Below are 22,911 nucleotides of genomic sequence, written 5' to 3'. Positions count from 1 at the left end.
GGCATGTCCTAGGCGACATATGCCATAGTTATGGCATCAATGAGCCAGTGGGTGATCCTCTGCTTGGAGACAGCACTTCCTTTCTGCTGTGCACCAAAGCAGACAAAGAGCTGCTCAGAGATTCTAAAGCTCTGCATGCGATCCAAATAGATGCGTAAAGCGTGCACCGGACACAGCCACGACAGGGCTGGATCTGCCTCCTCCTGGGACGAGGCGCAGTCTGGAGGGATTCAGGCTCCTGGCGCCTCTTAGGAACTTGATGATCAGGTCGTGCTTCCCTAAGGACTTACCATCGACTGCGTCGTGGTGTGCTGCTATGGCGGCAATGTACACCTTCAAGGTGGAAGGGGACAGCCTCCCTTCCAACCTCTCCTGCAGGAAGGAAAGCACTGATCTGACTGCGCATCTCTGGGGGTCTTCCCGATGGGAAGAACACCACTTAGCGAACAGACACCACTTAAAGGCATACAGGCGCCTCGTAGAGGGGGCACTAGCCTGAGTGATTGTGTCTACCACTGTAGGTGGCAAGACAGAGGTCTGGGCGCGGGTGCCAGATGGTGCCCCGTCCCTGAGAAAGAAGGTCCTTCCTCAGGGGAATTTGCCAGGGGGGAGCTGTCGTGAGGAGCGTGAGGTCTGTGCAAGCAGGCTTACTGGGGAAACGCATATCTGCGCATGCCAGGGGGGCAGCTGTGTGCCAGCACATCTATGCTGAGGGGGGCCTTGGTCAGGGCGTACCAGAATGGGCAGTGGAGAGGATTCTTGGGAGGCGAACAGGTGCACCTGTGCCTATTGAATCGACTCCAAATCAGCTGGACCACCTGAGAGTGGAGTCTCCACTCTCCCCTCAGGGTAACCTGTCATGACAGCACGTCCGCTGTAGTGTTGAGGTTGCCCGGGATGTGAGTGGCTTGCAGCGACCTGAAGTGCTGCTGACTCTAGAGGAGGAGACAGCAGGCGAGTTGTGACATACAACGAGAGTGCAGACTGCCTTGGCGATTGACATATGCTACCGTTGTCGTGTTGTCTGTTTGAACTAACATGAGCTTGCCCTGGATCAGTGGCTGAAATCTCCGCAGGGCGAGTAGAATTGCCAACAACTCGAGGCAGTTGATGTGCCAATGCAGTTGGGGACCCGTCCAGAGGCCGGCGGCTGCGTGCCTGTTGCAAACAGCACCCCAGCCCATTTTGGAGGCATCTGTCATGACCACGACACACCTGGAGACCAGTTCTAGAGGAACACCTGCCCATAGAAACGAGAGGTCGGTCCAAGGGCTGAAAAGACAGTGACAGACCAGCGTGATGACCACGCGACGTGTCCCATGGCGCCATGCCCATCTCGGGACTCGAGTCTGGAGCCAGTGCATTGATGCATATGAAGCAGCCTCATATGCATCAACCCGAGCGGGGTGGCCACCACCGAGGATGCCATATGTCCCAGGAGCCTCTGAAAAAGTTTCAGTGGAACCGCTGTTTTCTGTTTGAACGCCTTCAAACAGGCCAGCACCGACTGGGCGTGCTCGTTCACAAGGCGCGCCGTCAAGGAGACTGAGTCCAACTCCAAACCGAGAAAAGAGATGCTCTGAACCGGGAGGAGCTTGCTCTTTTCCTAGTTGACCCAAAGCCCTAGTCGGGTGAGGTGTGAGAGCACCAGGTCCCTGTGTGCGCGCAACATGTCTCGAAAATGAACTAGGATTAGCCAGTCCTCGAGATAGTTGAGAATGCGAATGCCCACCTTCCTTAACGGGGCAAGGGCAGCCTCTGCGACCTTCATAAAGATGCAAGGAGACAGGGACAGGCCGAAAGGGAGGACTTTGTACTGATACACCTGACTCTCAGATGCAAACCGCAGGAAGGGTCTGTGTCGAGGAAGGATCGAGACGTGGAAGTACGCATCCTTCAGGTCTACCGCCGTGAACCAATCTTGATGCCGGACACTCGCCAGAATGCGTTTTTGTGTCAGCATCTTGAACGGGAGTCTGTGTAAAACCTAGTTCAGAACTCACAGGTCCAAGATTGGCCGAAACCCACTGCCTTTTTTCGGTACAATGAAGTAGGGGCTGAAAAACCCCTTCTTCATCTCGACTGGAGGGACAGGTTCTATCGCGCCCTTTTGTAGGAGGGTAGCGATCTCCGCGCAAGGTAGCAGCGTTTTCGTCCTTCACCAAGGTGAAGTGGACACCGCTGAACCTGGGCGGACGCCCGGCAAAGTGAATCACGCAGCCGAGTCGGACGGTCCGGACCAGCCCTCGCGACGGATTGGAAAGCGCAAGCCATGCACCCAAGTTCCGCGCAAGGGGGACCAAAGGGACAACGTCATCGGATGTACCGGCAGGTGGGGCCTCGCGGCGGGGCGGAGCTCGAGGTGCCACACCACGTCGTGGCCGTGCTGAGTCTAAGGACATCGAAGCACTTACCTGGCTCCTTGTGACCACCCCCGGAACAGCCTGGGATGGGGAGAAAGAGGCCTGTCCTCATGACCCGTGGAGACTGTCACATCAGGGGCGGATTTGTGCCACAGCTGGGCGCTCAGGGTCGGGAGACCGGCGCTGGAGCGTCAAACCTGCCAAATAGAGTGGTGGACGGTGGTCGTGATGACGGCCGTGCACACCGGATATGTGACCCAGGGAACAAGGAAACCGTTCTTGCTGAGCTCTTGAGTACTGCAGCCACTTGGGCATGCAGCGCAATTAAATGCAAAAGGTAACAAAAAGATGGAGAGATCTGCTTACCAGCTCCAGAGCAGCGGGTTTTGTTGTCCCTGGGTCACCCGTCTCAAGGGCGCTTTGAAGCCTTTCACGGGTTCTGGGCGGCCATGAGACGGGTGGCGTCTGCTTCCTGTGGTGGGCTCCACGACGGGGCCGGACGGTGTCACCGAATAGGCCTGCCTAGGAAATGGGGGCAGCAAGGAATCGTGTCTTGTCGGCCTCGCCCATCTTGACCAGGTTGAGCCAAAGGTGGCGCTCCTGGACCACTAGTGTGGCCATCGTCTGCCCGAGAGACCGCGCCGTGACCTCCGCCGCTCGGAGAGCGAGGTCGGTCGCCGAGCGCAGTTCCTGCATCAATCCTGGGGCAGAAGTACCCTAGTGTAGTTCCTTTAGCGCCTTGGCGGACTTGCAGGAGAGCCATGGCGTGCAGGGCGGAGGCGGCTTGTCCATTAGCACCGTAGGCCTTGGCCGTCAGAGACGACGTAAACCTACAGGCCGTGGATGGGGGCTTTTGGCACCCGCGCCAGGTGGTGGCGCTCTGCGGGCACAGGTGCACCGCGAGCGCCTTTATCCACCGGGGGATTGCCGAATAGCCCTTGGCCACCCCACCATCGAGGGTAGTGAGGGCGGGGAAGCTGAAAAGATCGGGACCGGGCAGTAAAAAGTGCCTCCCGCGACCTTGTCAGCTCTTCATGCAATTCCGGGAAGAAAGGAATGCGGGCGGGGTGTGGCTTTGAGCGCCGCCGCAAGCCCTGGAACAAATCACCGAGCCGCGAGGGTTCATGGAAGAGCAGTGAGTTCCACTCTAGCCGACGCTCGCGTCTGCCCGGGAAAGCATGTCGTCATCTCCATGTCAGTCTGTGACTGGGCAATCGTCCCCGAAGGGAGGAGCCCAGCTGAGGCTTCCGACTGGACGAGCCCGCTCTCCGATGCTACGCTCGAGAGCTCATCACTTTCGCGGGCTTTAAAGTTTTCTTTAAAATGATACCAAACAATTGACCCTCCTTGTTTTTTTGTCGAGTTATAAGCCTTTAATTTTGGGTATGCCACTGAAAAATCTTTAAAAATATCTTCAGAGATTAAATGGTAAACATATAAAATTCCAAAAAAAAATAAATAAAAGATAATCCTAATAGATCGGTACTTTTACTTTTAATACCCAAGTACATTCAAAAGTAAGAACTTTTGTACTTTTACTCAAGTAGAATTTCCAAGGGGTACTTACACTTTTACTTTCACCAGGGTATCTGTACATTTACTCGGGTACAGTATTTACGTACTTTGCCCACCAGTATTAAAACTACACCTGATTTTTGTAATGTAAAATGTTGCTAATTTGTCTTATCAAGACTGTCTTCTGACCTCATAATAATTATATCTAATTTTAGGAGACTTTTATGCAGATATCCATTTAAAAATCCTAAGTGTTAACATACTTTTTTCCTCAAATTGTTTCGTAACTATGACTATTGTTTATCCACGTCTTATGAAAGTGTTTGCATGAGAAAGGATGATATATTTTGTTGAATTTCTTTATATGTGATGAGGAAATGGGATTAGAGAATTTCATTATCCCTATACGAAACAAAAGGTGTCATTATCACTAATGGGATGTGGGGTGAGTCACAAGGAGTGTCCTGTGTGTCACCCTTGAAATCACCACATCCTCTGCTATGTGCATCATAGATTTGATTTTCAGGTTATGATGAACATTTGTGAGAGTGAGGATGTGTAATCTCAAATGATTCCCATTACCATTTTTTTTTTCTTTTCTTTTCTTTTTATTGAATTGTAATGTATAATATGGTTGTATTATAATCCACTAGTGAAGGAATCTAAACAATGTATGACCAACTGTATACTGTAATGTTCATAAACATATGCACATTCATATTCCTCCATTATAACTTTTTATAGTTACACTGTTTATGAAATGCTCCACGCCTGTCTGTCCTGAACTCACCTTTTGCCCCACAGATGTGTGAGTACAGTAAGAGTAACTATTTTTCATTCAGGGACACTGTACAAACTGTGTCCACCCCATGAAATGCACAATTCTTCCGTGTGTGTGATTGCACAATCATGGAATTGTTGGTACTGACTGTATCATTTAGCATTGTTTTCAGAAGTGAATGTGGTCCGACCACTTTTGACAAAAAAATCAGGGAGGAGCAGGAGGGAATCATATAAAAAGCACAATAAACCACAGGATTAGTTAATCTAACGGTAAGCGACAATAAACAGCTGAATCTCATGGACGGTAAGCTTCATGTGTGTTTTTACGTGTATTTTATTGTTTACAAAAAGTTTTACTTTTTACATTGCACTTTTGTAAACAATTACAAAAAGCAAAGTAGCCATTTTTATTCTGAAACCTCTCTTACAACTTACAAAAAAAGGCATGATTTTTAGAAATAATGTAGTTGTTTTTAAAATGTAAGGTATTTGTTGCATTTTAATCTTTATCATTAAAATCTGATCATTTAACTGTGCTATTATTTTTTGATATATATATATATATATATATATATATATATATATTCCAAAACCTTTCCAAAAATCATGACTTTTTTTGCATGTTTTAGAGTATTTTTTATTTTTTTTAAATGTATTTTAACTTTAAATCTGATCATTTACTGTGCTGTTATTTTTGTTAAAAATTATAATTTTTTTTGATTTATAAGTTTATATTTGATATATAGTTTAAAGTCAAAAGCAATTTCACATTTGTTTATTGTTTGATTTTATTCATTTTGTATAGAGTTAAAGTTTCGAAATGTGGACCTGCAACAACTTCCAAACCAGCTCCGCCACCAGACAGACGGTCTGAGTTCCAGCACGCTGGTTGTGCGGAGAGGACAGTCCTTTCAAATTCAAGTGAACTTCGATGGAAGGCCATTTGATTCACGGAGGGACAAACTGATCTTCAAAGTACTTTTAGGTATGTGCATGTGTTTTTGAAAAAGTGAACATACAACATCACTCTGCGTCTATAATGCCCAAATTCATCAGTATGCGTGTTACTCAATGTATTAACCCAAAGCCACTACTGTAATTGCTGATTTCCGTTCCCACAGTAACAGCGATTTCTCTTATTGGTGGATCTCTCTTCAAGATTATAGTGTAGTTCTTAACTGGGATTTCAGAAATTAAACATGATTTCTTAAAAATGATGTTTAAAACACAACAACTCATGGCTTCTACAGAAGCATAAACCCTCGATTAATGACCTCAGAGCTCATGATGGATCTGCCTTGAAAGGTTTACACAGTAAATCACTAAAATTTCATTTTCCATGTGGAGAAAATGAATGTGATTTTTACTTCCAGAACTAGACTTTTGCGCTCCCCTCCTGAACTCACTCTTCTCTCATGTTCTCTCTACAGGTCCGTTTTCTGTCCAGATCCCCATCTCTGTTTCTGAACAGACTTCTCCGTCTCAATGGAGCGCAACTCTCAAACAGGGTGTACCCAACCTGAATTCACCACGGGCGGTATCGGTGTTGCTTTTCAGCCCCGCGTCTGCTTCTATTGGGGTTTACACCCTCAGTCTAACAATCGAGACTCGCACAAGTGTGAAAAAAACACACTCGCTCGGCCAGTTCACATTACTCTGCAACCCCTGGAGCCTAGGTGAGTCCTTTTCTCTGATGTGCATTCGAGCATTATAAATATACGATGGTATCATTAATACATGTAATGTTTATTAAACTTTTATCATTCTGCTATTGCAACCGTTTTAGACCAAAAGCACCCTTGTGTTAAATCACTTTTGTGGCTTATTGTTAACTATGATACTATTATACTGTATATTTTGTAGCTGATTCAGTGTACCTGTCCTCTGAGGATCTGAGAAAGGAATATGTGAGGAGTGATATCGGAGTGTTGTTCAAAGGCTCAGCCAATAACTACACCGGCAGACCATGGTCTTTTGATCAGGTGAGATTGGCTTGGAGGTGTGAGATGTCTTTCATTGACTGGGTTGAAAAACTGTTTCACAATAACCATTGTCATTAGTGACTGAATGTTACTATAACTGACATTTACGTGCTGTTTTCTAAGTTTTGCCGCAGTTTTCTGTTAAAATGAACACTAGAGGCACTACAACAACTGTGCATTTAATTCACGTTCACACAAATCATGAGTACAACAGCTGATTATGACTTTATAACACTAATATAAATACTCTATTTTCGCTCTATTACTCACGCACTACACATTTGCACTACATCACAAACATCCATTAAATCCACTCCGTCATTGCGCTAAAGTCTGAAGTGAGGACAGTCTTAAAACAATACTAATATATAACACAGTATAATGATAGTGGGGGAAAAATGTACACAAAAATTGCAGAAATTAAATGAATGCAATTATACATAATAATATTTACTCCAAATTCACTAAAATACTTTAAAATCTAAAGTCTCTCCATTGATTTTGAAAATAATACTTCTGTTAATGTACCATTCCTGCATGATATTAGTCGATGCCGATCATTTCGAAATCAGTCTGACATTAATTATCACCAGTGTTGGGGAGTAACGGAATACATGTAACGGGATTACGTATTTAAAATGCTAAATATAAGTAACTGTATTCCACTGCAGTTACAATTTAAATCATTGGTAATTAGAATACAGTTACATTCAATAAGTATTTTGATTACTGAAGAGATTACTTTGCATTTTATTGTCATTTGTTTCATTTGTTTCATCCGAGGAGCGTTTGAACAGCGGTGAAACACTTTCTTATGATTTGTTTCATACGAGTGCTTTCACACTGTTGTGAGTGAAAAGGTGGATATGATGTCATTGAGGAACTTTCCCTTGGGAGCTTAATAGAGGAGCTATATCGTGTTTCTACAGCTTAACAAAAAACAGTTAGAAACGCTTTGACAGATGAAACATAACTCTAATAAATACACGATTACACGCCTGGTCAGTGTTTTTATGTGGTTAGGGTATTTTACAAGAAATGCTAACCAATGTAGCCTTTAACATCGTATAGAAAGCCACAAATAATATATTTTCTGCCTATTCTATGAACAGAATCCACATATGATCAGAAAAGGATGTCGTTGTTTTCACTCTGTGGGGTTTTAGCAGCAAAAATAGTTATCTTGTGTAAATTGTCATGTGAACATTTCGCTTTATGCTAAGCTAAAATGCTATTTCTTGCCTTAACATGCATCTGTTACCAGACGTGATTATATTTATAATAAAGTCTATAATGAAAATGCACGTTCAAGCATAACATTTTTCTCTAGTAAGACCTTTGATATTAGAGCAAAGATGAACTGCAAAAATCTTATTCTTAATGAGAATTAAATATTGTTTTTTTCTGTAAAGATATCTAAAAATCCTTAAAACAAGATCAATTTACTTAAGTTGCAAAACTGCATACGATATGTATTTTTTCAGAGAATGTGTATTTTCTTACTTTATTTACTTGCTTATAGTCAAAAGGAGAGAAAAAATCTTCCAGTGCTGAAGAAGTAATCCAAAGTAATCGGAATACATTTCAAATACATTTTACAGCATGTATTCAATAATCTGTAGCGGAATACTTTTTAAAAGTAACCTTCCCAACCAAGGGTGAAGCCAGGAAATTACATTTGGGTGGGCCTCAGTAAAAATGGATGGGCCAAGTTTTCGCCCAACTTTGTTTTTACCCAATTTTCCTTAAGAAAAGAGAAGTGGCACATTCAAACAGTGCTTTCACACTTTCAGAAATAAGAATTTATGCATTTTTAAAACTATTTTATAAATATATATTTGAAGTCAAAGAATAATCCCTAATATTCTGAGTGGGCCCAGGCCCACCCCGGCCCACCCTTGGCTACGCCACTGTTCATAACCCTGATTATCACACATAAATCAAACAATATTGGCCTTCTTTATATACACTACCAGTCATATATTTGGGCACAATGACAGAATTTATGTTTCTCATTGTCGTTAAAATCTTTACAACTTACATGCTTGAAATTAGTTTCGTAGACAAAAAAATTGTACAAAACTAAAATACTGAAATGGAAATTTCAATTCATTTAAAAAAAAAAAAAAAGAAACAATTTTTGGGATGGATATTAAATTAAAAGCAGTTAACAAATATCCAGCATACATGGAATAAAAATTCTAGCGAGTAGGTGTGTCGAAACTTTTGACTGGTAGTTTAAATATTTCGTGTGTATGTTTATTTTAGTATCTTTTTTTTTTACTTGTGCAATGCATTTTCAGTATGAAAAGGGGATATTGGACATTTGTATGAAGCTGTTTCAATTGAGTCCTCAATATCAAGCTGATGTGAAAAGAGATGTACTCAAATTCTCTGACCCCATATACATCAGCAGAGTGATTTCAGCAATGGTGAGTCTCATCTCCTTTATTCTTTTTCTCATTCTCTCCTCTCCCTCCCTCGAAATATTAATATAGTCTCTCTCTCTCTCTCTCTGTGTGTATGAACAGGTAAACTGTCAGGATGATAAGGGTGTGTTAATGGGGAACTGGTCAGGGGATTATAAAGATGGTGTTAACCCCTCACAATGGTCCGGCAGCGCTGATATTCTTCAGCAGTGGTCAAAAAAACAGTTTAATCCTGTCAAATATGGACAGTGTTGGGTCTTTGCTGCAGTTATGTGTACAGGTGGGACAGATATACATTTTAATATCTGTTTTAAAGGAATGGTTTGCACAAATGTTGTTATTATTTACTGTACTCACCCTCATGTTGTTCCAAAACCAATATTTGTTCTGTGGAACACAAATGGAGAAATTTGACGGAAACTTTGTGCTGCTCTTTTCCATGCAACAAAAGTTTATAGTGATGGTATCCGCCAAGCTCAGAAAAAGACAAGGACAAAAAATAAACATCATAAAAGTAGTATGATTTTTGTTAAGTTATAACTTTTAACCTTTTAAGTTATTCACTGAAAATCTTCCTCTTTACTGTAGCTCTCAAATCTCATTATGCATATTTGAACTGCCGCGCCACGTTCAGAAAAAAAAAAAAACATTAAAAAAAACCAATGCCGTTTGAGGCCAGTGACATCAAGCATATTGCAATGCGTATTTCTAAATGTAAACACGAACATGAATGAGATCTTTGAGCTTCGATGGAGGGAAAGATTATCAGTGAATAATGACTCAAATGTTCTTTTTGAGGGCGAGTAAAAAAAAGAGATTTTTTGAGTGAACTATTCCTTATCATTTGTCATTTAAACCAGAAAGAGACAAAGTTATATTTGATTGGCATTAGTGCTATTGCCGATCAACATCAAATACAATTCTTTTTTTATGGTTTAATAGTAATGAGAGCCCTTGGCATCCCGACTCGTGTGGTCACCAACTTTAACTCTGCCCACGACACAAACGGAAACATGGTGATTGAGGAGTACTACACGGAGAAGGGCGAGAAACTGTCACTCAGCCGGGATAGCATTTGGTGAGTCTTGATGCATTAATTATGCAGCTAAAAATATATGGATTTCTCTGCATGGGATATTTATTTTATTTATCTATTTTAAATAAATTCCATGGCCGTACTCTTACAAAAATTAGCATCTTATCAGCACTTCAAAAAATTATGTTACTCTTCTTTGTAGAAGTCTATGGATAATAATCAGTGCAGTTATCGCATGGCTTCAAATAAACAGGCTATACCAGTCATTCTTAATGTTATTCTTTTATAATGCTTTTATAATAATTTTATAGATGAAACAAGGTGCTCAAGGACATGCTGTCTTGTTCATATATAGCCTAATAGCCAGGGCCGTTTCTTGCTATAAGCAGTATAAGCGGGCGCTAATGTCCCCTGAGCCACCAGGGGGCCCCGCAAAGCAAGGCCGTTTTTTTTATTTTATTTTATTTATTTTTTATTTAAACTTTTGGTATATAATTATTTATTGTTATTTATAGACATTTATTGTTTATTTGTATAGTTATTATTATAATTTTTTTGCTCAGAAAATGGCCCTGCTAACAGCTGACGTATCTTATTGCTTAAATAAAAAATTTAAAAAAATTCTGTTTTTCAAGTTGAAAGTATTTTCACTTAATCTGAATGAAGCCAGTATAAAAAGATAAATGAGCCATTGATATCGCTGGCATCACTGCTTATTTGTGAATGTCTTTGTTTATTCCTCAGTAACGTTTGTGGCTGTTTGACTAGTAATATTACAACAACCTAAAATAATTAATATCTTCATTCTTAAATCTCTGGGTTCTGTCAGGAATTTTCATGTGTGGGTAGAGTGCTGGATGAAGAGGCCTGATCTGGGTCAAGCGTACGACGGTTGGCAGGTTCTCGACCCAACACCCCAAGAGCGGAGCGCAGGTAATAACATTCATTTTTCAAGGCTAACGGATGTAGAGTATTTAGTGTGTTCTTTATCCCTGTCGAAAAGACCAGCTAAGACCAGTTCCAGAATTCCAATCTTGTCCAGGCCGGTTTATGCTATTCTATTGCTTATCTAGCATAGCCATAGGCTCCGTTCCACAACCTAGTGAGCAGCCTACACAGTGTTTATTGTATGGCATCATAGGCATGAAGGCATTGTTATGGTTTGCAATATTGTTTATGATTTTAACTCAAATATATATTCCAATCTGAGATTAACCTGATCAAGAAAATGACCTAGGCCTACCACTGAAATTATGTGTCAAAATGGGGGAATTGTCAACCATGTCACTGTCAAATACATGACCCTATAGGGTCAACTTTTGGGTAACATAGTTGACGTGACCCTACTGTGTCCACTGATGATAATTAAATATTGTCCATAGATCAGTTTTTTTCATAATTTAAGCCTGTATGTGTCAGAGGACACTGAGGGTGTGCGTGCCCTCGTGCATGTGTGTGCGTGCATGCGTGTGAATCATGATGATTAGGCATTAAGGGACATATAATTGATTTTACAAAATTAAGCAGATATTATTCCTTTGCAAATTAAAAAAGAGCTGTCATTGTATTTTGTGAAAAAAGCAGGATATTGCTTTCACTGTCAACTATGTTACAGCTGATTGTTTTACACATCAAATAACAATAATGCTGCTTCTGATATCCTTCAAGGTGTATTTTACATCCACAAAGGTTAGAGTTTTACAAAACATCCCTTAAAACTACCAAAATTATATTTAAGGCAGATTTATGATTTAAAAAATAAAAATAAATGTTACTGTCACTGGTGACCGTGCTAAAAATATTACATGAATATCTGCAAAAACATACAATTCATACATATAATTATTTAAAAAAAAATGACTGGACATATGGCAGAATAGACAAAAGAACCCTTAATTATGTGTGTTACTTGAAGTGTTGCATTTAATCAGTGTCTGTAATGGCATGCAGTCCGTAACATAGTTGACAAACTCACTAGGAAAAACATCCTTTCCTTTATAATATCAAAAAGGTATTTAATGCTTAAGCTTTGTAACTAGTAGATATGTTAAACTGAAAGAATATTTGAAATAAAACCAATAGTTGTTTTCTTGAGCAAATACTTTGTTTTTGTACTATTTTTGTTGACATGAAATATACCCCCAGTTATAGAATAAGCCAGGTTCTTGCTGGTTAAGCTGCTCAGTCAGTGTGCTTTTGCTGTTTTAGAGGTTTGAGCAGACTTTAGTTAAACAGCCTGATGAGCACAAACTCTAGCATGCAATAATGGGGACCAGCATGCCTGCATTCAAAATGCAATGTATGCTAGTGGCCAGCACATGCTAATATTTTTCAGCAGGGATATTTTTGTTTCACAGATTTACATTGTGATAATCTTCCCTAAAAATGATTAAAAAAGAAATGTTTTCTGCAGGAATATATCGTTGTGGCCCTGCAGCGGTGAAAGCCATTCTTGATCAGAAAGTGGACGCGGTGTACGACGTGCCGTTTGTCTTCGCAGAAGTGAACGCAGATGTGCGTACAATGATCACAAGGAATGGGAAGATATTAGAATCCAGAACGGACACTAAGAGAGTCGGAGCCCTGATTTGCACCAAGCAGCCAGGATCAATGCAAATGCAGAATATCACCTCAGAATATAAAAATGAAAGGGGTAAGAATCTTTTTGAAGCAAGCAATAAGATAGAAAATTACATAATTTTAAGGATGTTTTTACATCGTGACCAAATCTTTTCTTAATTATTTTTCAGATTCATTCAGCAGAGAGAGCAGTAAGTCATTTAAGCCTTTTGTGTTTTTAAGTATTGAGAAGTTGTTAGACAAATTAACTCAGTGTCAGCTGGACACATCTACTCATATAGAATATTATAGAATAACAGTAAAGTCATCAAAACAATGAAATAACACACAACCAAATAAAAGCTTAATTTGAAATGTATAGTAGCTACATTTGTTAACTTGAACTAACAAAAATACTTTTACAGCACTTATTAATCTTGACTAATGATCATTTCAAAACGCACTATTACATTTTGAAAATTCAACGTTGTAAATGTTAACATTAGTTAATGCATTTTGAACTAACAATATTTTTTATAAATTAATATTAAACAAAATTAAGAAGTGCTGTAAAAAAATATTGTTAATTGATAGTTCAACTTATTGTAAATTGTTGCCAGAAATTAATATTTTTATACAAAACTAATTTCAAGCATTTAAGCGTAAGCCTTTAGATCCAAAGGTTTTCAATCATAAGAACCATTAAGTGTCTCCAAACTTTTGACTGGTAGTGTATAATATTTCTTATTCATCCAAATTTCACAAATTAATACTCTTTTCCAGTAGCTGCCAGAGAGGATCATTCTACAATGAAAAAAGGTGAGTTCTAGCATTGTTTTTTTCTTTCAATAAACACTATTTGCATTTTGTCTGTTTGAATAACACAACTAAACACAGTGATCTAATATTAAATTTTGTGTGTTTTTGCATGCATCTTCAGAGGGCATAACTGTTTCTCTAAGTCTTCTGAAAGCCCCCGTAATGGGAGAAAACATTTCATTCAGCGTCAAAATCACCAACAATGAGGCTGTTCCAAAAGACCTGAAAAAGCATGTGAACGCTCAGAACAAAGAGTACAACGGCAATCCAATCACAACCTTCTGGGAGGCTCACGATGATCTCAAGATCAGTCCTAATGAATGTAAGAGCTCTTGATGAGTGCAGTTTTCTGAACCTGTATTGATGTATTTCCAATTGAAATAGGAAGTTTGCGTGTAGGGTTGCCACTTTTGAACTTGAGAAATACGGGACACTCTCTGTAGAGAGCGATTCAATATGGGAAGAATCATTTACACAACAAAGGCAAAATTTCCAACCAATGTCGAAGTTGAATTAACCTTACTCTACTGGGGTGATCCCTGTTGAGGGTTTTCGGCGGGACGGCATCTAACCAGCTTAAATATGGGACAAATCACATCCCGTATTGATTTGATACAGGGCGCACCATTTTATCTTTAAATACATGACAATCCCTTATTTGGGTGGGACATGTTGAAAGCCTTGTCCCTTTGAAGTTTGCGTAACAGCCGTGAACCATGATTTCATTTTAATTAAAATATCTGAAGCTGGAGTGTGCAGTTTCTGCTCCACTTCTGGCACAAAACTGAATTGCAAAATTTACTAGATAGGTAAAGTTTGTCAAGATAAACTTAGATGTTGGCTTGACAAAGTCTTGTCTGAAAGTTTAAACTAGTTTTAAAGGTTTGAAGTGTGATGGTTATACAGACATTACAGTAAGACAATCAGCCAGCTAGAGAGAGAGAGAGAGAGAGAGAGAGCAACATAAAGCAGATCAAAGGCCTTTTATGTGTGTTTACATTTGAATTTTGGACAGTTTGGGAGTTTGAATTAACGAGCATTCCATTGGCCCATTTAAACATTCCTTCAGTGGGATTTGTTGTTTTTGACAGTTGGAGTTTGAATTAACGAGCATTCCGTTGACCCGTTTAAACATTCTGTTCATGGGACTTGTAAGAAGAAACAACAAGTCTATAAGTCTATTGTATTTTACACATATTTGATCTTCTGCTGTGCGAAAACCAAAAGTCAGATCAGTTAGAAAAGACATAGCACACTATTCCAGAACAGTCTGAAGGTCTGTACCAAATTTCGTGGATGTAGTTTGAAATCTCTTGGAGGAGTTATTGTTAGAAATTTTGGTCTTGGTTTAGGGATTTTGAAAAAACCTAAACAAAGTTTGTAGAATAACAGTATGTTAGCTTCATCGAGCCAACATAATGACTGTTTTCAAACACTCCCTGACTGCCATTGGTTGAGCATGTAGTCCCAAATGCACAAAATTGGTTGACCCAACGTTGTTATGTCTGGCCAAGTCAGACTGCTTTAACAAACAAAAAGCAATTCCTGAATCTATGGAATCTTGATCATCCATCTATCAATTTAGATTCATTTTAAATCTACTTGGGAAACACAATATGAGTGAAATTATTAAATGGGAATTACACAGTCTTCATACAGACGTCATTTGTCACTGTGTGGTTCTGCATGACCGATTTCTGTTCTCTGTTCTCCACCAGCTGTGACTATAAAACACGACATCTCGTTCCGCGAGTATGCACTGAAGGAGGTGAGAGAGGACTATCTGGTTAACCTGGCTGTGGTTATAGAGGATGTGAAGTCACAGAAGAGAGAACTGGCTACTGAAGAGTTCAACATCACCAGCCCTGCCCTCATTATACAGGTATGGTGGCCCAACATGGACAACGGTTGAGGTTTAGTCTATATTAAAATATTTAACCTATTTTATTGCTTAACCTGTTGAAGCTCATGCTACATGTTCTTTGTCTTATTGTGATACATTCTTTTCTCATTGCATATTCTTACACTCATTTCAATACCACAGTAAAATGGGTTGCGAAGGCAATTTCATGTTAGCTTTAAGTAAGAAGAAACAACGAAGAATACATAGTTGTATATTAATACAGCAATTTAATGTGATACCTTTTCATTCTTCCAGGTTGCAAATGAGAACTCGGTCATCATTAACACTCAGCAAGCTGCAACGGTGATGTTCACAAGCCCGTTCAATGTTCCAGTGAGTGGAGAACTTATAGTACTGGGTTCGGGACTCTTGGAGGAGAAGGTTGAAATGAGGTTTGTAAAGTGTTTTTGCTTCAGTTCAGTGCATGCCGGTAAGAAATCGACTTTCGTCAGCGCTGATCGCCCAATACAAATACACCCCCATTCATTTTTATCCATTTTTGTCTACTTCCCTTTATTTAGTAAGAAAGTAACAACTACTGAGCCAACTATAAATTCTGTACTGTATTAACTTGTCATTAGCCATCACCTTCATTGCAAAATGTAATTTATTATGATTTTACATTAGTAACAATAACTCTAGTAACTACACACACACAAAAAAAGTTGAATGAACTTAATAAAACTGAGGAAAACTTTTCCAAGCAATTAAATTACACTGTTTTAGCCAAGAATAATTAGTTTGAATGGATTTGATCTAGTCTTGTTGAATGAACTTGAAATTATTTTGTAATATCGACCATTAAAAAATGTGTCGAACGGCAACATTTTAATTTTGTTGAGGCGACAGCAAATGTACACCTAGTTTGGCCAACAAAAATTATTTATGTTGTCCCAACACAAATGGATTGATTAAACTCCCATTTGACAAATTTAAGTTGATTGGATGCTATGAAATACATTTTTGGAAAAATGTTCGGGAATTGTGACAACTGAACAAGCAGTAAAACTCCTTTTTGTGTGTGTGTGCGTGTGTGTGTGTGTGTGTGTGTGTACTGTATTTTGAGGTAAACTGACACAATCTTGCATCACATACCTGTGCAGGGAGTCTGCACTAGCAGTGAGGCAGTACAGGCGTTGAATAGTCGAGTACATACTGTGTTTGAAGTGGGAGTGGTGGATTTCTAAGAGATTTTTCACACTGTATTTATCTTTAACATCAGTTGCAACTGCAGTGACTCTTAAAATGATGTCTGTGCCGACCTTTAAGTCAACATTTCTGAGTAATTCATAGGGTACTTCAATGTTTGTGTGCGTGTTAATTAAATGCAAATCACAGCAAATTTCAAATTAAGGCTTCAAAATATTTTACAAAAAGTAGTTTCTTAGGTTTTAAATGACAAACAATAGAATATGTTTAAAATGTGTGAACATGAGGTGAAATGACTTCAGACATCCACTAAAAATCATCAACACCAGTTGTTGAAAAGTAATTGCAAAAATGGTTCAGAAAAGTGAAAATTTCAAGCAGCATTTGTGTGCATATGATTTGATATGTTGTTATGTAATGCAATGTAATTCATGCATATCAAGTGTGACTATTGTGTGTCATTCTCTAAATGTCATTTTGTTTTAATTGCAGTGTTAAGCTCAAGCCTGGAGAAACCTTGAAGACGCCTGTCCAGTTCATTCCCAAGATGACAGGCCCAAAGATGCTTCACGCAAGTTTAGCGTTGATAAACCTGCCCACTATCCTGCGGGGATTCAAGACCATCAACATTCAACCAGCTTAAAGACATGAAACAGGAGTTAAAGCACTGGTTCTCTGCTGGTTTCACTTCAGGAACAAGATTTTACAATTTTACTCTTTAAGTTCCTATAACTCAACTGGTAGAGCTTGGCACTAGCAATGCCAAGATCATGGGTTCAATTCCCAGGGAACACACAAACTGATCAAATGTATACCATGAATGCACTGTAAGTTGCTTTTCTTCGTAGGAATTTAAAAATGTTTACAAATTTTGTTTTTACGTTGAATAAAGCAAAAATCACTACATACAATATTGTTGTGCTTAGATTATTGCATCTTTAGATTAGCAACATAGTACCAAACTATTGAAATCAATTGTGAATCGAGTCTCTCTTTCTTTCTTTTTCTTTTTTCTTTTTTTTTTGTGCTAAATGTGAAGAGCACTATTTGTGTTGCTGCCTATGTAGAGTGTTCTAAATCAGTTACTTTTAGGTTCCATTTCCATTTATGTTTAGAGATGTTGCATCAGAAATTAGCATAATTAATTCTGATTCAAAGTAATGTCCAGCATCATCCAATCACTGCCAACCATGTTAAAATAAAATGATACATTATAAATTCTGAATCTATGTACTGATTATCATTGTCTCATGTCTGTCAAACATGTTGAGTGATCCAAACATCATCTGCAGCCTGAAACTGAACTTTTGATCAGATTTTAGGAGTGAATGCACTTAACTGCATAGAGAGCTATAGGATGCTCCCTTGCTCCCTATTTAGTGAATAACTTAACCTCCAGTGTGCTGTCTGTCTGCACTGGTCTCAGAACAGTTTGAAATGCACCTTATTTTCATCCTCACTCCATATAAAGCCTCTGAAAGCAAAATTTCTCAGCTTTTGGATGAACCCATTGATTCTCAATGTGAAAATGCACAGTAAATATAGGATTTCTAATAAAACAAATTAGTGTACATTGTGTTTAGCAGCGTGGCGTTTCACAATAAATCGCTCAATTTAAAAAAAATAATTGTATATTGGATGAAACTAGAGACTCAAACAGGTTTCAGTGTAAACACTTAATTAGGTTTCTTACCAGATGTAGTTTTGTTGCCGTTTCTCACAAAGACAAACTCTGCTGTGGTCGGCGCCATGTTGTTTTGTCACATGACTCCGTGCGTTGAAAGTTTAAACCTTCACTGACAGCACAGTCTTCTGAACTGAGATCAGTTGGTCTAAATGAATTTAAATTATGCGCTGCATATAGCAAAGCCAAAATACAATGTCCACGGATGTGTATGCGGGGTTGCACAAGGTTAAAACACCTTTTAAAACTGCCATTTTCCATACTTCATCATAATTAATTCCTCAAATAGAACAGCTCCCACAGCTTTTAAACAAGATGAAGCAAGTGCACACGCTCATCGCCAAGCTTTATTTTAGTTCATGTTTATTAATTTATTAATTTAGCTTACAGTAAGTGAAAGTAGTTGCTTAGTTCCACAACCTGATTAGCTTAATTAAGACATTAATCTTCAGTTGGGGCAGTTGTTGGATCGATACATTAAGACTGCATCACCCAATATTTAAAGCAGAAATATAAAGCATATCATTTCATAAAAGCACTTACATTAATTCTTCTGTTGAAACACATTTATTATTTGAACTGTTAATTTTTTTAAAAAGTTTTAATCATTGTTTTTGTGGGATACAGGGTTATGGTATTTCGTCATCATGGCAACAAAGTTGTAAAATTGGCTATAACTACACAGAAAAGTTATTTTATCACACAAAATTCATGTTAATACACATATTGTTTACATCTTGTGACTATACTTTTGAAACAGTGATAATTTTAACTAATGCTGTCAGTTGATAAAAATTTTTAATCGCAATTAATCGCGTTTTTTTTTTTAGTTAATCGCGATTAATCACAGATTTTAAAAGTGCTGAAATTTAACAATATTGATTCTTCTTTTCTTGTCAAAATACTTCTTTTTCCATTTTAGGAAATAAAATAAAATAATATGTATCAATATAATGCTTTATTAACATTTTCCAAACAAAGATAGAAATGCACTAAAATAGCACTAATTCAAGTAATAGTAAACTGGTTTGACTAACTGAAAGAACTAGTCGCCACATAGGTTGCATATTCATTGCAATGGGCATTAAATCTCTTAAACTCTCATCATCCACAATATTAATCTGCCTGTAGACTTTTAGTATTTTGAATGGAAATATGTCACATGGTCTTGCCAAGCTTTGTCAGAAGTATGTCATGTGGAGAAGTCCCATGGTAGGTCCTACCCTACAGGGGAGGAGTTTCTACAAACATGGTGACTGAGGCAGAGGGGCATCTGCCCAAGAAGACACAGTTTACCAACAGGGAAACGAATTAGTGGACAACCAACACAAGCCTCCTCCTGGGGCAGCGCTTGCAGGTTCACCACCTGATCCCTAAAAGGGGTCGTGGGAACCTTGGGCACATAGCCCGGTCGGGGTCTCAGGATCACAAGAGAGTAGCCCGGACCGAACCCCAGGCACGTTTTGCTGACAGAGAATGCTTTCAGGTCTCCTACCCTCTTGATGGAAGTGAGAGCAGTCAGGAGGGCAGTCTTTAAAGAGAGTGCCTTAAGCTCAGCTGACTGCAGGGGCTCAAAGGGGGCTCCCCATAGACCCTGATGAACTACAGAGAGGTCCCATGAGGGAATGAGGCATGGTCTGAAGGGATTCAACCTCCTGGTGCCTCTCAGGAACCTGATGATCAGGTCGTGCTTCCCTAAGGACTTACCGTCCACTGTGTCGTGGTGTGCCGCTATAGCAGCTACATACACCTTCAAGGTGGAGGGGGACAGCTGCCCTTCCAACCTCTCCTGCAGGAAGGAAAGTACCGATCCGACTGCGCATCTCTGGGGGTCTTCGCATCGGGAAGAACACCACGTAGCAAACAGACGCCACTTCAAGGCATACAGGCGCCTCATACAGGGGGCCCTTGCCTGAGTGATCATGTCTACCACCGTGGGTGGTAGGCCACTTAAGTCTTCCGCATCTTCGAACGTCACCCGCCCTTCGAAGATGGACATCGCCCGCCCGAGAGACCGTGCCATTACCTTTGTCACCAGGAGGGCGAGGTCGGTCGCCAAGTGCAGCTTCTGCATCAATTCCGGGGCAGAACTACTCTCGTGCAGTTCCTTTAGTGCCTTGGCTTGGTGGACTTGCAGGAGAGCCATGGCGTGCAGGGCGGAGGCGGCTTGTCCAGCGGCACTGTAGGCCTTGGCTGTCAGGGATGACGTAAACCTACAGGCCTTGGATGGTAGGTGGTTCAACGCACCTTTGAGCTGGTCCACACTGCGCCCATCACTGGGTTAGAAGAAATAACCACCCGACAAGTTGGCAAAACAAACAAGACAAGCAAACGATTCTCTAGCGTGCAGTTCGAAAAAACGAAACTGATTTCTCTATAAGCTGCAGCAGCGATATTGTAGGGCTTTACTTGTTGTTTAGATCAGTATTACTATCAGAAATAATTAATAATTATTTCTTTAGTTATTAATTAATATTTAAATTAATTAATTGAATCTAACTCATTAAAACCTCATATGGGGCTCCAGTAATGTAGTGCGCTACGTTTAGGAGCGGGTTTAGTTATTAGCAATAACTAATAATTATCAAAGATAATTATTAATTATTAAAATCAATAGAACATTGATGAGAATCAATGTTAGCTTTTTTAATCCTTTAAATCAACAATTATCAAAGTTAATCACCAATCATTAACATCTATGATACATTAATTAAAATTAACACTAGCTTATTGATCCTTCAAAATCAACAATCGTCAAAGATAATTATCAGTTATCAAAAATCAATAGAATATTAATAAGGATTAACATTGATGGGGCACCACCCTGGAATCAGGGACTAATAACCAGATAGTATAACAGTCTCAATATTAGATTGTTTTCTTAGGAAAATCGACATCCGAAGAATATCGATTTTTGGGGAAAAAAACAATGAATGAAAGCTTGAATCCGAGCACTGACATCCCATCAGCATGACACAGGTGTATGCAAAACAAACCAAAACACTTCTCTTTGTAAAATAACAAAGTTTATTTATGCAGTAATATCAATTAATAATGAATAAAATGCAGTCAATAAACTTCTGACTTACAACCACAAACTAAACAGTGATATGATTAGATACGGAAACTAAAATAATCCTATAACACTTAAGGTGTGTGTGAGAGTGTATGTGTGTGTGTGTGTGTGTGTGTGTGTGTGAGTGTGTATAAGGAGGGACGCGCACAAAATGGCGGACGTGACTCTCGTGGAGAGTATGTCACACGCAACTTCCGGCCAGGGAATATGGCCGCGAATGTGGGCGGAGAGAAACCAGTCAATGGTAGCTTAGGGACAAAGCTGAGCTTTATCACGAAGCTATCTACTAGCCAAAAATGTGTGCCAGAATGTTTGTGAGGGGTCGCGTGTGTGTGTGTGTGTGTGGTTAGTACGAGAGAGAGAGAGAGAGAATTAAGTGACGGCCCCAAAGCCGATTTCACGATCGTGGGAGAGAAAGCAGCTGTTAGTTTATCACTCAGAGACGCGGTGGACGGCTCGTAAACCATCCCGTGGTCTTTGATTCTTTAATGGATAAACTCAGTTTGCCGGTCTCACCCGCGATGGCGAAAATGCACAACAGCCCAATGTGGTTGGACTACAATACAGCAAATCAAATTCGTGAGTATTAATAATGAGCGGACATGGTGGTCCGTAAATTGTACAAGCAATAACCTTGATACACAAGAATAACACACTATAATATTCTATCTCTGCCCAGACGTAAACCTCTTACTTAAATCGCATGAGGACAGAATGTGTGTTCATCAATCCTTTAACTCAGACTCGGTTCATCGAGGCTCGGGTGATGACGGGAGGTCGTTTCCTCACTCTGTCGGCGGGCGGTACAGTTGCTGATTCTCGGTGGGCTGGCGGAGAAATCAGCAATGTCGACTTGATTGAAGATGGAAGAGAAATCTTTTCTCTCTTCACTTTTGCAGGCAAACGGATGAAGATGCGGCTTGCTCGGTGGTCTCCTTCGGATCCGTAAGAGTGTTCGGTGGAACACAGAGTAATCTCAACTCGTCCAGCGAGATGGAGATTGTATGGCCACAGTTTCAAGTCAGACGTTACTTCCTTGTGCCACGAGGCTGCACCTGAGAGCAGTGATGAGCTGCGTCTACACACGGCAAGCAAAGTTGCTGGAAGCAAATCCCGGAAGCATTTCAGAGGTATTTCTACTCTTGATGATGTCATTGTTGAGGGACGTTCTGTTGTGTGCCCCATCAATAGGAGCTGAGATTTCGATCCTTTTTATCAGTAAAATTTATGACTTGGTATGTGGGGGCTGAGTTAGGTTTTACGACTGTGTTAGGCCTGCCTTTGTCTTCTATCTGAATACATGAGGCCCAACAATATGTTGTTAATTTGCTCATAGAGAAAGAAAACTTTCGAGACACAAACTGTTTCAATTCACCTGCTGGACAAGTTGACTGACAGTATTATCACGTATACACAGTCAAGTGTAAAAAAAGTTGTAACGTTTAAAACATGTTATACCACAGGCCTGTTGAATGCTTAATTCTGATTGGTTGACAGACATTCTAAGGTGTGCAATTATTTTCCAGTAAACGTCTTGACCGCATTACAGTTTCATATCACTCCAAATTATTTCAGTTATTTCAAAGAGACGTACAGGCTACCACAACAAAATA

General features: G+C 39.9%; 1 protein-coding gene across 1 annotated transcript; it reads left to right on the top strand.

Moving 5' to 3' along the window:
• Positions 1-4,942: 4,942 nt before the first annotated feature.
• Positions 4,943-17,763, top strand: LOC127446195 (protein-glutamine gamma-glutamyltransferase 5-like). The gene is made up of 15 exons (XM_051706924.1): positions 4,943-4,965; positions 5,467-5,646; positions 6,092-6,337; positions 6,525-6,643; positions 8,947-9,075; positions 9,175-9,352; positions 10,015-10,150; positions 10,938-11,041; positions 12,522-12,761; positions 12,859-12,879; positions 13,451-13,486; positions 13,608-13,808; positions 15,205-15,368; positions 15,645-15,781; positions 17,031-17,763. Exons 1-15 carry the CDS (start codon positions 4,959-4,961, stop codon positions 17,179-17,181), a joined length of 2,049 nt encoding a protein of 682 aa, XP_051562884.1. The 5' UTR covers positions 4,943-4,958; the 3' UTR covers positions 17,182-17,763.
• Positions 17,764-22,911: the final 5,148 nt, after the last annotated feature.

This window comes from Myxocyprinus asiaticus, chromosome 9 (genome assembly GCF_019703515.2).
Source record: "Myxocyprinus asiaticus isolate MX2 ecotype Aquarium Trade chromosome 9, UBuf_Myxa_2, whole genome shotgun sequence".
NCBI lineage: Eukaryota > Metazoa > Chordata > Actinopteri > Cypriniformes > Catostomidae > Myxocyprinus > Myxocyprinus asiaticus.
This window is presented reverse-complemented; position numbering and strand designations above follow the sequence as displayed.